Source organism: Pristiophorus japonicus, chromosome 6 (genome assembly GCF_044704955.1).
Source record: "Pristiophorus japonicus isolate sPriJap1 chromosome 6, sPriJap1.hap1, whole genome shotgun sequence".
Classification (NCBI taxonomy): domain Eukaryota; kingdom Metazoa; phylum Chordata; class Chondrichthyes; family Pristiophoridae; genus Pristiophorus; species Pristiophorus japonicus.
This window is the reverse complement of record NC_091982.1, coordinates 156,933,983-156,951,867: the sequence shown is the minus strand read 5'-3', so window position 1 is coordinate 156,951,867 and position 17,885 is coordinate 156,933,983. Positions and strand designations below refer to the sequence as shown.

Below are 17,885 nucleotides of genomic sequence, written 5' to 3'. Positions count from 1 at the left end.
GGCCGGATCGGAGTGACCACCACTAGTGGGGTGGAAGTGAAGGCGGATCGGAGTGACCACCACTAGTGGGGTGGAAGCGGGGCCGGATCGGAGTGACCACCACTAGTGGGGTGGAAGTGAGGGCGGATCGGAGTGACCACCACTAGTGGGGTGGAAGTGAGGGCGGATCGGAGTGACCAGCACTAGTGGGGTGGAAGTGAGGGCGGATCGGAGTGACCACCACTAGTTGGGTGGAAGTGAGGCCGGATCGGAGTGACCACCACTAGTGGGGTGGAAGTGAGGGCGGATCGGAGTGACCAGCACTAGTGGGGTGGAAGTGAGGGTGGATCGGAGTGACCACCACTAGTGGGGTGGAAGCGGGGCCGGATCGGAGTGACCACCACTAGTGGGGTGGAAGTGAGGGCGGATCGGAGTGACCACCACTAGTGGGGTGGAAGTGAGGCCGGATCGGAGTGACCACCACTAGTGGGGTGGAAGTGAGGGCGGATCGGAGTGACCACCACTAGTGGGGTGGAAGTGAGGCCGGATCGGAGTGACCACCACTAGTGGGGTGGAAGTGAGGGTGGATCGGAGTGACCACCACTAGTGGGGTGGAAGTGAGGGTGGATCGAGTGACCACCACTAGTGGGGTGGAAGTGAGGGTGGATCGAGTGACCACCACTAGTGGGGTGGAAGTGAGGGTGGATCGAGTGACCACCACTAGTGGGGTGGAAGTGAGGGCGGATCGGAGTGACCAAGTGAGGGCGGATCGGAGTGGCCACCACTAGTGGGGTGGAAGTGAGGGCGGATTGGAGTGACCACCACTAGTGGGGTGGAAGTGAAGGCGGATCGGAGTGACCACCACTAGTGGGGTGGAAGTGAGGGCGGATTGGAGTGACCACCACTAGTGGGGTGGAAATGGGGGCAGATCGGAGTGACCACCACTAGTGGGGTGGAAGTGAGGGCGGATCGGAGTGGCCACCACTAGTGGGGTGGAAGTGAGGGCGGATTGGAGTGACCACCACTAGTGGGGTGGAAGTGAAGGCGGATCGGAGTGACCACCACTAGTGGGATGGAAGTGAGGGCGGATCAGAGTGACCACCACTAGTGGGGTGGAAGTGAGGGCGGATCGGAGTGACCACCACTAGTGGGGTGGAAGTGAGGGCGGATCGGAGTGACCACCACTAGTGGGGTGGAAGTGAGGCCGGATCGGAGTGACCACCACTAGTGGGGTGGAAGTGAGGGCGGATCGGAGTGACCACCACTAGTGGGGTAGAAGTGAAGGCGGATCGGAGTGACCACCACTAGTGGGGTAGAAGTGAAGGCGGATCGGAGTGACCACCACTAGTGGGGTGGAAGTGAGGGCGGATCGGAGTGACCACCACTAGTGGGGTGGAAGTGAGGGTGGATCGGAGTGACCACCACTAGTGGGGTGGAAGTGAGGGCGGGTCGGAGTGACCACCACTAGTGGGGTGGAAGTGAGGGCGGGTCGGAGTGACCACCACTAGTGGGGTGGAAGTGGGGGCAGATCGGAGTGACCACCACTAGTGGGGTAGAAGTGAAGGCGGATCGGAGTGACCACCACTAGTGGGGTAGAAGTGAAGGCGGATCGGAGTGACCACCACTAGTGGGGTGGAAGTGAGGGCGGGTCGGAGTGACCACCACTAGTGGGGTGGAAGTGAGGGCGGATCGGAGTGACCACCACTAGTGGGGTGGAAGTGAGGGCGGGTCGGAGTGACCACCACTAGTGGGGTGGAAGTGAGGGCGGATCGGAGTGACCACCACTAGTGGGGTGGAAGTGAGGCCGGATCGGAGTGACCACCACTAGTGGGGTGGAAGTGAGGGCGGATCGGAGTGACCACCACTAGTGGGGTGGAAGTGAAGGCGGATCGGAGTGACCACCACTAGTGGGGTGGAAGTGAGGGCGGATCGGAGTGACCACCACTAGTGGGGTGGAAGTGAGGCCAGATCGGAGTGACCACCACTAGTGGGGTGGAAGTGGGGGCAGATCGGAGTGACTACCACTAGTGGGGTGGAAGTGAAGGCGGATCGGAGTGACCACCACTAGTGGGGTAGAAGTGAAGGCGGATCGGAGTGACCACCACTAGTGGGGTGGAAGCGGGGCCGGATCGGAGTGACCACCACTAGTGGGATGGAAGTGAGGGCGGATCGAGTGACCACCACTAGTGGGGTGGAAGCGGGGCCGGATCGGAGTGACCACCACTAGTGGGGTGGAAGCGGGGCCGGATCGGAGTGACCACCACTAGTGGGGTGGAAGTGAGGGCGGATTGGAGTGACCACCACTAGTGGGGTGGAAGTGAGGGCGGATCAGAGTGACCACCACTAGTGGGGTGGAAGTGAGGGCGGATCGGAGTGACCACCACTAGTGGGGTGGAAGTGAGGGCGGATCGGAGTGACCAGCACTAGTTGGGTGGAAGTGAGGCCGGATCGGAGTGACCACCACTAGTGGGGTGGAAGGGAGGGTGGATCGGAGTGACCACCACTAGTGGGGTGGAAGTGAGGCCGGATCGGAGTGACCACCACTAGTGGGGTGGAAGGGAGGGTGGATCGGAATGACCACCACTAGTGGGGTGGAAGTGAGGCCGGATCGGAGTGACCACCACTAGTGGGGTGGAAGTGAGGCCGGATCGGAGTGACCACCACTAGTGGGGTGGAAGTGAGGGTGGATCGGAGTGACCACCACTAGTGGGGTGGAAGTGAGGCCGGATCGGAGTGACCACCACTAGTGGGGTGGAAGTGAGGCCGGATCGGAGTGACCACCACTAGTGGGGTGGAAGTGAGGGTGGATCGGAGTGACCACCACTAGTGGGGTGGAAGTGAGGCCGGATCGGAGTGACCACCACTAGTGGGGTGGAAGTGAGGGTGGATCGGAGTGACCACCACTAGTGGGGTGGAAGTGGGGCCGGATCGGAGTGACCACCACTAGTGGGGTGGAAGCGGGGCCGGATCGGAGTGACCACCACTAGTGGGGTGGAAGTGAGGGCGGATCGGAGTGACCACCACTAGTGGGGTGGAAGTGAGGCCGGATCGGAGTGACCACCACTAGTGGGGTGGAAGTGAGGGCGGATCGGAGTGACCACCACTAGTGGGGTGGAAGTGAGGCCGGATCGGAGTGACCACCACTAGTGGGGTGGAAGTGAGGGCGGATCGGAGTGACCACCACTAGTGGGGTGGAAGTGAGGGTGGATCGGAGTGACCACCACTAGTGGGGTGGAAGTGAGGGCGGATTGGAGTGACCACCACTAGTGGGGTGGAAGTGAAGGCGGATCGGAGTGACCACCACTAGTGGGGTGGAAGTGAGGGTGGATCGGAGTGACCACCACTAGTGGGGTGGAAGTGAGGGCGGATCGGAGTGACCACCACTAGTGGGATGGAAGTGAGGGCGGATCGGAGTGACCACCACTAGTGGGGTGGAAGTGAGGGCAGATCGGAGTGACCACCACTAGTGGGATGGAAGTGAGGGCGGATCGGAGTGACCACCACTAGTGGGGTGGAAGTGAGGGCGGATCGGAGTGACCACCACTAGTGGGATGGAAGTGAGGGCGGATCGGAGTGACCACCACTAGTGGGATGGAAGTGAGGGCGGATCGGAGTGACCACCACTAGTGGGGTGGAAATGGGGGCAGATCGGAGTGACCACCACTAGTGGGGTGGAAGTGGGGGCAGATCGGAGTGACCACCACTAGTGGGGTGGAAGTGAGGGCGGATCGGAGTGACCACCACTAGTGGGATGGAAGTGAGGGCGGATCGGAGTGACCACCACTAGTGGGGTGGAAATGGGGGCAGATCGGAGTGACCACCACTAGTGGGGTGGAAGTGGGGGCAGATCGGAGTGACCATCACTAGTGGGATGGAAGTGGGGGCGGGTCAGAGTGACCACCACTAGTGGGATGGAAGTGGGGGCGGGTCGGAGTGACCACCACTAGTGGGATGGGAGTGGGGGCGGGTCAGAGTGACCACCACTAGTGGGATGGAAGTGGGGGCGGGTCGGAGTGACCACCACTAGTGGGATGGAAGTGGGGGCAGGTCGGAGTGACCACCACTAGTAGGGTGGAAGTCAGGACAGGTTGGAGTGACCACCACTAGTGGGGTGGAGGTGAAGGTGGGTCAGAGTGACAACCACTCGTGGGGTGGAAGCGGGGCCGGATCGGAGTGACCACCACTAGTGGGGTGCAAGCGGGGCCGGATCGGAGTGACCACCACTAGTGGGGTGGAAGTGAGGACAGATCCGAGTGACCACCACTTGTGGGGTGGAAGCGGGGCCGGATCAGAGTGACCACCACTAGTGGGGTGGAAGTGAAGGCGGATCGGAGTGACCACCACTCGTGGCGTGGAAGTGAGGGCGGATCGGAGTGACCACCACTCGTGGGGTGGAAGTGAGGGCGGATCGGAGTGACCACCACTAGTGGGATGGAAGTGAGGGTGGATCGGAGTGACCACCACTCGTGGGGTGGAAGTGAAGGCGGATCAGAGTGACCACCACTAGTGGGATGGAAGTGAGGGCGGATCGGAGTGACCACCACTAGTGGGGTGCAAGCGGGGCCGGATCGGAGTGACCACCACTAGTGAGGTGGAAGTGAGGGCGGATCGGAGTGACCACCACTAGTGGGGTGGAAGTGAAGGCGGATCGGAGTGACCACCACTAGTGGGGTGGAACCGGGGCCGGATCGGAGTGACCACCACTAGTGGGGTGGAAGTGAAGGCGGATCGGAGTGACCACCACTAGTGGGGTGGAAGCGGGGCCGGATCGGAGTGACCACCACTTGTGGGGTGGAAGTGAGGGCGGATCGGAGTGACCACCACTAGTGGGGTGGAAGTGAGGGCGGATCGGAGTGACCAGCACTAGTGGGGTGGAAGTGAGGGCGGATCGGAGTGACCACCACTAGTTGGGTGGAAGTGAGGCCGGATCGGAGTGACCACCACTAGTGGGGTGGAAGTGAGGGCGGATCGGAGTGACCAGCACTAGTGGGGTGGAAGTGAGGGTGGATCGGAGTGACCACCACTAGTGGGGTGGAAGCGGGGCCGGATCGGAGTGACCACCACTAGTGGGGTGGAAGTGAGGGCGGATCGGAGTGACCACCACTAGTGGGGTGGAAGTGAGGCCGGATCGGAGTGACCACCACTAGTGGGGTGGAAGTGAGGGCGGATCGGAGTGACCACCACTAGTGGGGTGGAAGTGAGGCCGGATCGGAGTGACCACCACTAGTGGGGTGGAAGTGAGGGTGGATCGGAGTGACCACCACTAGTGGGGTGGAAGTGGGGGTGGATCGAGTGACCACCACTAGTGGGGTGGAAGTGAGGGTGGATCGAGTGACCACCACTAGTGGGGTGGAAGTGAGGGTGGATCGAGTGACCACCACTAGTGGGGTGGAAGTGAGGGTGGATCGGAGTGACCACCACTAGTGGGGTGGAAGTGAGGGCGGAGCGGAGTGACCACCACTAGTGGGGTGGAAGTGAGGGCGGATCGGAGTGGCCACCACTAGTGGGGTGGAAGTGAGGGCGGATTGGAGTGACCACCACTAGTGGGGTGGAAGTGAGGGCGGATCGGAGTGACCACCACTAGTGGGGTGGAAGTGAGGGCGGATCGGAGTGACCACCACTAGTGGGGTGGAAGTGAGGGCGGATCGGAGTGACCACCACTAGTGGGGTGGAAGTGGGGGCAGATCGGAGTGACCACCACTAGTGGGGTGGAAGTGGGGGCAGATCGGAGTGACCACCACTAGTGGGGTGGAAGTGGGGGCAGATCGGAGTGACCACCACTAGTGGGGTAGAAGTGAAGGCGGATCGGAGTGACCACCACTCGTGGGGTGGAAGTGGGGGCGGGTCAGAGTGACCACCACTAGTGGGGTGGAAGTGAGGGCGGATCGGAGTGGCCACCACTAGTGGGGTGGAAGTGAGGGCGGATTGGAGTGACCACCACTAGTGGGGTGGAAGTGAGGGCGGATCGGAGTGACCACCACTAGTGGGGTGGAAGTGAAGGCGGATCGGAGTGACCACCACTAGTGGGATGGAAGTGAGGGCGGATCAGAGTGACCACCACTAGTGGGGTGGAAGTGGGGGCAGATCGGAGTGACCACCACTAGTGGGGTAGAAGTGAAGGCGGATCGGAGTGACCACCACTAGTGGGGTAGAAGTGAAGGCGGATCGGAGTGACCACCACTAGTGGGGTGGAAGTGAGGGCGGGTCGGAGTGACCACCACTAGTGGGGTGGAAGTGAGGGTGGATCGGAGTGACCACCACTAGTGGGGTGGAAGTGAGGGCGGGTCGGAGTGACCACCACTAGTGGGGTGGAAGTGAGGGCGGGTCGGAGTGACCACCACTAGTGGGGTGGAAGTGGGGGCAGATCGGAGTGACCACCACTAGTGGGGTAGAAGTGAAGGCGGATCGGAGTGACCACCACTAGTGGGGTAGAAGTGAAGGCGGATCGGAGTGACCACCACTAGTGGGGTGGAAGTGAGGGCGGGTCGGAGTGACCACCACTAGTGGGGTGGAAGTGAGGGCGGATCGGAGTGACCACCACTAGTGGGGTGGAAGTGAGGGCGGGTCGGAGTGACCACCACTAGTGGGGTGGAAGTGAGGGCGGATCGGAGTGACCACCACTAGTGGGGTGGAAGTGAGGGCGGGTCGGAGTGACCACCACTAGTGGGGTGGAAGTGAGGGCGGGTCGGAGTGACCACCACTAGTGGGGTGGAAGTGAGGGCGGGTCGGAGTGACCACCACTAGTGGGGTGGAAGTGAGGGCGGGTCGGAGTGACCACCACTAGTGGGGTGGAAGTGAGGGCGGATCGGAGTGACCACCACTAGTGGGGTGGAAGTGAGGGCGGATCGGAGTGTCTGACACTCCAAGGCATCAGCACCGCGTCATGCTGGCGCGTCACAATGTCTCTCCCCGTCAGTTAAAGAGGAGGGTTGCTGCGAACTCTGCAGCCGCTTCAGTGGCAAACACTCGGTCACCAGGGCGGGTACCAAGCTGCCTATTGGCATACTGGCTGAACCCACGGCCATAATTGTCGGCCCAACCTGGCAGTCGACCACCAAAATAAAACCATGGAGTCGCCGGCAGCGCCACCTTCCCTTTAAGGGCGACCAGGCCGCCAAGCCACATAAAGCGTACCAACAGCAAAAGCACCAACCAGCAGCAGTGCCACTCCCATGGGGTAATTTTCGAAAGGGGCAATTTCCCTCCGGGCAATTTTGGGAAGGGGTCGCCGCCGGTTGGTAAGGGGTCAGCGCATGCACGGCGTGGATAGAAAACGGGTGGAACAGTCCCCTACACTGCTCCAAACCTGAGGAAGGGCAATATCTAAAATGGCGACCACTCGGCAGAGACTCGGTGGCCACAGGCCTTATAGAAAGGGGCAATTTCGTCCCCTGTATCTTTCACAATTCTAAACCTAGGGCACACAGCAAGGTGAACGTCAAAATGCACCTGGTCAGAGGTGAGGATCTGGGCCAGGTGGACCAGAGCTGAGTCGTGACAAGACTGTCTGGATGTGCTACAAATGTTCACAGGTGTGAGAAACTAGGAGTTGGGATCTGGCCTGAGAGAGTGCAGTCTTGTCCTGTCTGGGAACTGCAGCCAAGAGACAAACTATGGGATGGAGCCTGGACAGAAATACCACAGGGTCTAAGAATGGGCAGCACATGAGCGGTGTAAAACACAGGAGCCAAAAGTGTAAGGAAGGCGGGGACACTGAGTAGAGCTTTTATAACGCCGATTGCTTTGTGTTTGGGGAGCAAGGGAATGGTAGCTTATGCTTATGTTACTGCACTAGTAATCCATACGACTGGACCAATGGACTAATAATCCAGAGATGGAGTTTAATCCAACCACAGCAACTGGGGAATTTAAATTCAGTTAATTAAATAAATCGCGAATATTTATCATCAAAAAGCTAGTATCAGTAATGGTGACCATAAAACTACCGGATTATTATAAAAACCCATCCTGCCCTTTCTCCCCGGCAATAGACACAACACGGTGGTATACAGTCGGGAGGGAGTGACCCTAGGTGTCCTCAACATTGACTCCCGACCCCGTGAAGTCTCATGGCTTCAGGCCAAGCATGGGCAAGGAAACCTCCTGCTGATTACTACCCTCCCTCCCTCAGCTGATGAATCAGTACTCCTCCATGTTGAACACCACTTGGAAGAAGCACTGAGCATATCAAGGGAACAGACTGTACTCTGGGTGGGGAACTTCATTGTCCATCACCACGAGTGGCTCGGTAGCACCACTATTGACCGAGCTGGCTGAGTCCTGTTCTTCGGACATCGCTGCAGACTGGGCCTGCAGCAGGTGGTGAGAGAACGAACATGAGGGAAAAACTTATTTGACCTCGTCCTCACCAATCTACCTGTCACAAATACAGTATTGATAGTATTGGTAGAAATGATCATCATATAGTCTTTGTGCATTTTAATTCCCATCTTCACACTGAGGACACTCTCCATCGTGTTGTGTGACATTACCACTGTGCTAAATGGAATAGATTCAGAACAGATCTAGCAGTTCAAAACTGAGCATCCATGAAGTGCTGTGGACCAACAGCAGCAACAGAATTGTATTCCACCATAATCTGTAACCTCGTGGCCCAGCATATTCCTCACTCTGGCATCAAGCCAGGGAACCATCCCTGGTTCAATGAGGAATGTAGAAGAGCATGCCAGGAGCAGTACCAAGCGTAGCTAAAAATGAGGTGCCAATCTGGGGAAGCTGCAACACAGCTAAACAGCAGAAGTAGCATGCTACAGACAGATCCCACAACCAACAGACCAGATCAAAGCTCTGCAGTCCTGCCACATCCAGTGGTGAATGGTGGTGGACCAATAAGCAACTGATGAGAGGAGGAGGCGCCATGAACATCCCCATCCTCAATGTTGGCGGAGCCCAGCACGTGAGTGCAAAAGACAAGGCTGAAGCATTTGCAACCATCTTCAGCCAGAAGTGCCGGGTGGATAATCCATATTGGCCTCTTCCTGAGGTCCCCACCATTACAGAAGCCGGTCTTCAGCCACTTCGATTAATTCCACATGATATCAAGAAATGGCTGAGCGCACTGGATACAGCAAAGGCTATGAGCCCTGACAACATCCTGGCTGTCGTGCTGAAGACTTGTGCTCCAGAACTAGCTGCGCCTCTCGCCAAACTGTTCCAGCTACAACACTGACACCTACCCGACAATGTGGAAAACTGCCAGGTATGTCCTGTCCACAAAAGCAGGAAAAATCCAATCCGGCCAATTACCGCCCCATTAGTCTACTCTCAATCATCAGCAAAGTGATGGAAGGTGCCGTTGACAGTGCTATAAAGCGACACTTACTCACCAATAACTGGCTCATCGATGCCCAGTTTGAGTTCCGGCAGGACCACTTGGTTCCAGAGTTCATTGCCTTGAGCTGAATTCCAGAGGTGAAGTGAGAGTGACTGCTTTGGCATCAAGGCAGCATTTAACTGAGTGTGGCATCAAGGAACCCTCGTAAAACTGAAGTCAATGGGAATCAGAAGAAACGCTCTCCACAGGCTGGAGTCATACCTAGCATAAAGAAAGATGATTATGGTTGTTGGAGACCAATCATATCAGCCTCAGTACATCACTGCAAGAGTTCCTCAGGGCAGTGCCCTAGGCCCAACCATCTTTAGCTGATTCATCAATGACCTTCCCTCCATTATGAGGTCAGAAGTGGGGATGTTGGTTGATGACTGCACAGTGTTCAGTTCCATTCGGAACTCCTCAGGTAATGAAGCAGTCCATGCCCGGATGCAGCCTGGATGACATTCAGACTTGGGCTGATTAGTGGCAAGTAACATTCGCACCACACAAATGCCAGGCAATGACTATCTCCAACAAGAAAGCATCTAACCATTGCCCCTTGACATTCAAGAGCATTACCATCACTACATCCCCCAACAGCAGCGTTCTGGGGGTTACCATTGACCAGAAACTTAAACTGAACCAGCTACATAAATACTGTGGCTACAAGAGCAGTTCAGAGGCTGGGTATTCTGTGGCGAGTGTTTCACGTCCTGACTCCCCAAAGCCTTTCCACCATCTATAAGGCACAAATCATGAGTGTGATGGAATACTTTCCATTTGCCTGGATGAGTGCGGCTCCAGTAACACCCAAGAAGCTCAACACCATCCAGGACAAAGCAGCCCACTTGATTGGCACCCCATCCTCCACCTTAAACATTCACTCCCTCCACCACCGGCGCACTGTGGCTGCAGTGTGTACCATCTATTAGATGCATAGATGGGATCTGACCAACACTCTACAACTGAAATATAACTATCTCCCATTGGTATTCCAGCCCCCCTTGCAATAAAGACTATCATTCCATTAGCCTTTTTATTGCTTCATGAGCCTGTCTGTTAGCTCCCAAATCCCTTTGCTCTTCTGCAGTTCTTAGCTGCTCACTAGTTAGAAAATACTCCGATCCATCTTTCTTGGTTTCAAAGTGAATGGCCCCACACTTGCCCACATTGAATTTCAATGGAGGCACAGTAGGGTTCTGCTGTAGATTGAGAGCATGAGGCTCGAGAGTGTTCACAGGCTCACTTAATGTTGGGACCAGCAGGGTGGCTGATTACCCAAGTTACAATCCTTCTGCTTCACTGCTTTCATCTTCAGCGCAGCAGGAGCATCCCTCAACACATGCCAGACCCAAATCTTGCTTCAGCCTGTCCAGCTACTCAAACGTACCCTCTGGCCAGTCGAAGCATCCAACTGTGCTTCGACCTGGAAAACAGGCTGGAAGGAAGAATGCAGTGGGCAGCAGGGCTGGAGCTGTGGGGGCTGGGGGGGACACTTCCCCAGAAGGGGAGAACAGAGCTGGAGCACTCAGAATGGGTGTGGATGGTGCTGGAGCAGAGGCTGGAGAGGTTTCTGGTAGGGAGCAGATGCTGAGGTTAAATGCCCGCGCTAGAGGATTCATGGAGGGTGTTACTAGGAAGTAACAGACTGAAAATGGTTTGAAATATTTTGTCACAACTATTTGATTGAGTCACGGTGTCAGTGATTGGCATAGACTATTGTTGGGCTCAGACTCATCCACAGTAACTGTGTGATATCACAAACCAATCAGCAATATTATAAACTCCCTTTAGTATCACAGTCCAGACAGAATCTGGGGATTAATCAACCCAAAAATTAACATCTATTTTTTTTTTGAATGAAGCAACATATTTCAGTGAAAGCTGTGCCCCTGGGGCGAATGCGGCCCTGCACCCCAAACTGTGCGCCCTGTGTATCGGTAGTGATGGGACACCAACAGACAAGTGTGCAGCAAACAGCAATGAGAAATACTACAGCTACAGTGGAGCATTCAGGTAAAAACAGAAAGATTTGCATTTATATAGCGCCTTTCATAACCTCACAAAGCGCTTAACAGCCAATGAAGTACTTTTGAAGTGTATCGCTGCTGCATCGTAACAAATGCAGCATTCAATGTGCGCACAGCAAGGTCCGACAAACAGCAACGAGGTAATGAGCAGATGATTTGTTATAGTGATGTAGGTTGAGGGATAAATCTCGGCCAGGACACTGTGGTAAACTCCTCTGCTTTTCTTCAAAGTAGTGGCGTGAGATCTTTCACGTCCACCTGAGAGTGCAGATGGAACCTCGGTTTAAAGTCTACTTTGAAAGACGGCCCATCCGACAGTGCGGCCCTCTCTCAGTACTGCACTGGCTCAGCCTGGAATTGTGGTCAAGTCTTTTTAGTGTGACTTGAACCCACAACTTTCATGCCTCGGAGGCGAGAGTGCTAAAGGATAAGTATAGTTTGGACTGACCCACCAAACATTATAGTGAATTAAAGAAATAAAAGTCAATAATGCTGGAAACAACCATACTAGAGGAGTTCAGCATGCTGCTGAGTGCTGGGCCCTGTGTAAACGACCAGTATAATTGAGAGGGGAAATCGCAGCTGGGGTTACCTCTCCTGATTGACAGCCAGTGAGAGCCGCTGGAAAGTGCGTGTGTGGATAGGGCGAGGGACAGGACTCAGCTTGGCCATATCATCCACCAGACTCACATTGCCTGCTGACACTCTCTGTCTACACTCATATTTTGAGGAAGGTCACTGGGGTGGGATACCAGACGGCTGCCAATGCTCGAGCAGGAGTCAGCCTCTTCCGAAGAGGAGGGGAGAAAAGATGAGAAGAAGGAGGTTATTTTTGTAATTCTGATTTCTTAATGAACTTGCCTAAATCTCCTTCAGGTGCCTGGTGGAAGTGGGCGACGTTGCTTTCGTGAAACATACCACCGTGCCTGAGAACACTAACAGTACGTGAAATTCTTGGAGAACCCAAGTTGTGCAGTCCTGAACCACACACGACAGAGGTTCTACCTTCGGGCCCTGGTTTGTGCTGAGCTAGCTGACTTCAGCTGGAGTGTCCATCCCTGAACTAAAGATAAAGTGCGGTTTGGAGGTGGAGACAGAGCGATTAGAAGGGCTAAAAGGGAATGGGAACAGAACGAGCAGATAAAAGGAAATAGTAAAAGCGTTTATAAGCATTTAAAATGCAAAAGAATAGTTTGAGAGGGTAGGAATACCTAGCAATGATGAGTGGGTTTAATTATGGAGGCTGAAGGTATGAAGGAGATATTAACTATTCTTACAAATGTTAATGGTAGTGAGAATGTAGGTCTGCTGAAGGAAGATCTCGAACAATCGTTGAGAGTCAACTGTAGAACAGCAATTGGTTCTGAAATAAATGAGCAGAACTTAAGGTGAATAAAAAACTGAGCCTTGATGGCATATATCTAGATGGTTGAAAGAAGTTAGAGATGAGATAGCAGGGGCTCTGACCGCAATTGTTCAATCCTCTTTAAATATGCAAATTATGCCATTGGACTGGGGAGTAACCTACATCGCACCGTTATTCCAGAGAGAGAAAGGTACCGAAGGACCAGCTGGTCTAGTGTCAGTGCAGGAAAATTGTTGGGAGTTCATGGGGGTTATTTTCACCTTCACCATCTGGCTGATTTGAACGGGATGAAAATTGGATGCATTCTATAACAGCTAAGGATCCGCTTCACCAGGTCATCACCCAGACAGTGAAGATAATAATTACTCTTACAATTTGAAATAAAATTAGTGAGCATTTAGAACTGCATGGGCTAATTAAGCCGATATGGATTTGTTAAAGACAAGTCATGTTTAGCACATTTAATAGTATTTTCTGGAAGAAATCACCACTTGGATAGATAAAGGGAATTTTGTAAATGCAGTGTAAATGCATTTTCAGAAGGTGTTTGATGAGACATCTCACTAGAGGCATGGTAGGCAAATTCAGGCAGATGGTATAAAAAGTTAATTATTGGAATCATTTTCACTCTTAGGCAATGGAATGCTCCTTTGGAATCTGAATCTGGACTCTTCTAATTATCACCTCTTGTGCAAAGATGGCACCACAGCCCCAATCGATCAGTTCCTGAACTGCCACTTGGCTGATGTCCCATCGCATGCTGTTATGACACGGCCAGATCAGAAAGAGAAAGTTCTCACACTGCTGAAAAGTGAACAGGTGAGTGTGTGAACATATTTTATTGTTCAGCAGTAAAAATTGCAGACTTCATTAATGATTTAGAAACCACCAGAGGTTGATTCTTGAAAACAGCAACAACTTGTATTTATATAGCGCCTTTAACGTAGTAAAACTTCCCAAGGTGCTTCACAGGAGTATTATGAGATTTTTAAAAATTGACACCGAGCTGCAAAAATAGAAATTACGGCAGATGACCAGAAGCTTGGTCAAAGTAGATTTCAGGTGCATCTTGAAGGAAGATAGAGAGGTAGAGAGGTAAAGAGGTTTAGGCAGTGAGTTCCAGAGCTTAGGGCCCAGGCAACAGAAGGCACGGCCACAAATGGTTGAGCGATTATAATCAGGGATGCTCAAGAGGGCAGAATTTGAAGAGTGCAGATATCTTGATTACAGAGATAGGGAGAGGCAAGGCCTTGGAGGGATTTTTAAACAAAGATGATAATTTGAAAATCAAGGAATTGCTTAACCGGGAGCCAATGTAGTTCAGCGAGCACAGGGGTGATGGGTGAGCGGGAATTGGTGCGAGTTAGGACATGGGCTGCCGAGATTTGGATGACCTCAAGTTTATGTAGAGTAGAATGTGGGAGGCCAGCCAGGAGTGCATTGGAGTGGTCAAGTCTAGAGGTAACAAAGGCATGGATGAGGGTTTCAGCAGCGGGTGAGCTGAGGCAGGGGCAGAGACGGGTGATGTTACAGAGGTGGAAATAGGCGGTCACAAAAAGAAAGCGGAATTAAGCTTCAGGCTCCTCTTTGGATGGACTGTTGGCTGATACTTTTCAGGATGTCCAAGGTGCATGCTCCGCCCGGTTCGGGGCAAAAAGGCAATCGGACCCAATGATGTCAAAGAACCCCAATTTCTAATCAAAATGGACCTACCGCCTGACTCCAGGGGCCACTCCAGCTGTCCAGTGATCGGGGCCAGTGAGCATTTCATTAGCAACAGGGTGGTAGGACATTGGCCACCATTTTCCGGGCTCTACCCAATATTTGGGAATTATAAGGTGGTGTCTCCACTTGAATTCCATGTGTCCCTATAACAGCAGAGGTGAGCATTAAAATGTATTAGATTTCCTTCTGTTAAAAATTGAGTCAGTTAAAGGCTCGCCCTAGTTCAGTGACATTCCCAGCCTTGGTAAATCTCTAGCCTCATGAAGGAGACATCTTTGAAGACCAGAGAGCTGCTGCAGAAAGGTCAAACCGCAAACAACCTGGGAAGGATTCTCTGGGTAAATCGGTATGTGTTAGACATCAATGAATATCAGCTTTCCTACGCATCCTTGTGGTGCAATAGGCCACTCAGGAGTGAAATCAACAAGCACTTTTGCAACCCAAAATTTGGAACTCTCTCCTCCAAAAGGCTATAGATTTATGGAATAATTGGAGCTTTGAAGACTGTATTCATTAGATGTTTGTTAGGTAAGGCTGTCAAGGAAAATGGTGCAAAGGCAGGTAAATGGAGTTGAGATACAGATCTGCTATAATCCAGATGAACGGTGGAGCAGGCTCGAGAGGTTGACTGGCCATCTCCTATTCCTATGTTCCTGATATAATTCACGTGCAGACCATTGGCGTGTGTTTGGTGTCACCACCAGTAACAGGTTTGCTTCCTATTCCAGCTGAAACATGGTCGCGGAGGATCCGAGGAAAGCAGTTTCGCAATGTTCGACTCAGCTTTGTTTTTCGGCAAGGACCTCCTTTTTAAGGACTCCACTCGATGCCTCATTGAAGTCCCTGTCGCTGATTACAGAAGCTTCCTGGGCGACAGCTACATCAGTGTAGTTGAAGGACTCCAGTCCTGTGAGGCTCCCGGTAAATATTAGTGAATTATGCACTTAAATCAACATTTTATTTTTCTTTAGATTGTTGGATTTTTATGGTGTCTTTAAACCAGGGAATATCTGGGTTCAATTCAAGTTCTCCCAGGTCATGCTACACTCTGGGAGAAGCAGTAATGGTGCTTAGCTGGGCTGTTAGATGCAGGTATCTATTTGCCATTCTTTGAACCCTATTAGGACAGAGAGGATGGTGGGATCACTCATGGCCCTTGTGAATGCCAAGTCCACTATCCAAAGAAGAATTGGCAGAGTGATGGAGTTTGTGTGGGGTGTGGTTCATTCAGTGTTTGATTCTCAATAGCCAATTATATTCTAGAGGGTGTTGAGGTCATGAAGTCCATAGTCTGAGATCCAAGTCTCATTCCCAATGTCTTTGTAGCTTCATTGGATGCAGCCTTTTATATCTCTGTGGGTCTTAGTAGCTGAGATCTGGGAGTGTGGGGCCTGCCAGTTATCCAACGGCCATGGGAGTGGGAATTCAGTCAAGCAGCTCTGTCTTCTGCTGGGACACCATGCACTGTAGAAGTGTGCAAATTCCCTGTTGATCTGGGTGAGGTTACTGGAGAGTTTGCTGTCTGTTTTGGGGTTACTTTTCCATCTGTATATAGTTGTAATATTTTTCGGCAGTGCTCTGAAACAAAATCTGGCTTTTGTCTCGTTTAGATCAGGCTGTGCTACATCTTGAGTGCAGTAATCCCGTCTCTAACTCTGCAATCTTGGCTTGTCCAGGCTTTCAGTCAAAATGTTGGCTATAATGGCATTCAGTGAATTCCCAAAGCATTAGTTCGGAACAGCTACTGACTCATCACAGCTTGAGAATAATTGAGAACAATTCATTTTAAAATATCTGTAATAAATGTCACCAGTTCATATTGCATACATGAAGGGGGTAGGTGGAAAAAGAGGACCAAACTGGATCCTGCAGTGTAATAGAACTGGCCTTTCACTGCTGGGATCTTTCAAATCCAGCCCAGATTGATGGGATGAAAGAATGAAAGTAAGGAATCTATGCAAGATGGTAGGCTCAACCTAATCCCTATGGGCTTGGATGCCCAGTACAAAGCTTCTCCTAACATGCCACAATCTCACTCAGAGGGCATAAGTAGGCTTGTTTGGGAAATGTTAAAATGTCACACTGCTGTAGTAGGAAGTATTCCTCTAAGTTTGGGGCTGAGTTACTTTCGAACAGTTTAGAAGGAGCATTATTGTGCATTTAAACCAGGCGCTATCTAACCTGGCATTGTTTGGTGGGACAGTGTAGAGGGGGTTTATTCTGTATCTAATTTTGCTATTCCTGACCTGGGAATGTTTGATATTAACACTGGGTGCTTGAAATGCTTCTGCTCCATTTCTCACTACTAAAGTTCCTCACCTGGATTGGTATAAAAATTCACAAAAGGTACTACAGCGATTTAAAAACTCCATTGCTACATTTGCAGTGAGAACCATTGCAGCCATATTCTAAGCATCTGTTCCTTCCTATTTCAGAGCTCGTGGAGGCTTGTTCCTTTGAAAACTGCTGAACCGCATGGCGGTGAACTGCGCAGGATTTTCACACCGTGGCCTGGAATTCTTCCATTCCCTCCACCAGACGCCTGTCTGACTACAATGATATCCATGTTACATCTGCCGAAATAGTATCCTGCATTTATCGGGTTATCTACCGATATGATGAGCTACATATTTCACTATTATAGAGCAAAAAGAGTTAATTCTGTTTCTGTAACGCAAAATAAAATATACATCAGTAATTTCAGGCTTTCTGGGCTATTTTTATAACAGCGACAGTGTCTCGACTGGAACAATAATTTAGCAATGATGTAATTTATTTCACTTTTTGAAAACAATTCTTTCCAACTAGTTTCTTACTCCTGCTGATGTCCTGCGCTAGCTCACCCAAGTGACCTCACATGTGACTCCAGTCAGTGAAAGTGTCCATAGGATATTTTAGCGTAGGGAGGTAATACAGGTGAGAAATATTCCCACATGCACACTTTCCAGGAGGAGATATCAGAACTGAGCTGGATCCTGGCTATTCCCAATGATCCCATTTGAACTCTTCCCAGCGCAAGTCATAGATGTGAAATTATTGAACTTCTGAGATGATGTATAGCACAAGAAAGAGTTTTTACATAGAAACATAGAAATCTACAGTGCACAAGGAGACCATTTCGGCCCATCGTGTCCACGCCGGCCGACAAAGAGCCAAAAGGCCCTCAGTCAGCAGCCCTGAAGGTTACATATAAAACTATGAACAATGAACGAAGGCAGAAAGGTAATGAGTATCCGGCCCAACCATTCCGCCCCACACAACTGCGACACCCCTTGCACCGCAACATTCTACACTCCATCCCAACCGGAGGCATGCGATCTCCTAGGAGAGGCAAAAAAACAGATAAAAGCCCAGGCCAATTGGGGAACAAAATATGGAAAAATTCCTCTCCGACCCATCCAGGTGATTGCAACTACCCTCACTTGCCGTTGAGACAATTGTGCACCATTAA

The 17,885-nt window shown here is 52.1% G+C and overlaps 1 protein-coding gene across 1 annotated transcript in view; it reads left to right on the top strand.

Annotated features, from left to right (window-relative positions):
* The window catches only part of LOC139265830 (serotransferrin-2-like), a 64,169-nt gene extending 47,037 nt beyond the window's left edge, over positions 1–17,132 (top strand). Inside the window, exons 13-17 of the mRNA XM_070883305.1 lie at positions 11,179–11,329; positions 12,220–12,284; positions 13,344–13,528; positions 15,163–15,355; positions 16,870–17,132. Of these exons, the coding sequence (XP_070739406.1) occupies positions 11,179–11,329; positions 12,220–12,284; positions 13,344–13,528; positions 15,163–15,355; positions 16,870–16,904 (629 nt within the window). The 3' untranslated portion in view covers positions 16,905–17,132. The remainder of the gene's footprint in view (positions 1–11,178; positions 11,330–12,219; positions 12,285–13,343; positions 13,529–15,162; positions 15,356–16,869) is intronic.
* Positions 17,133–17,885: the final 753 nt, after the last annotated feature.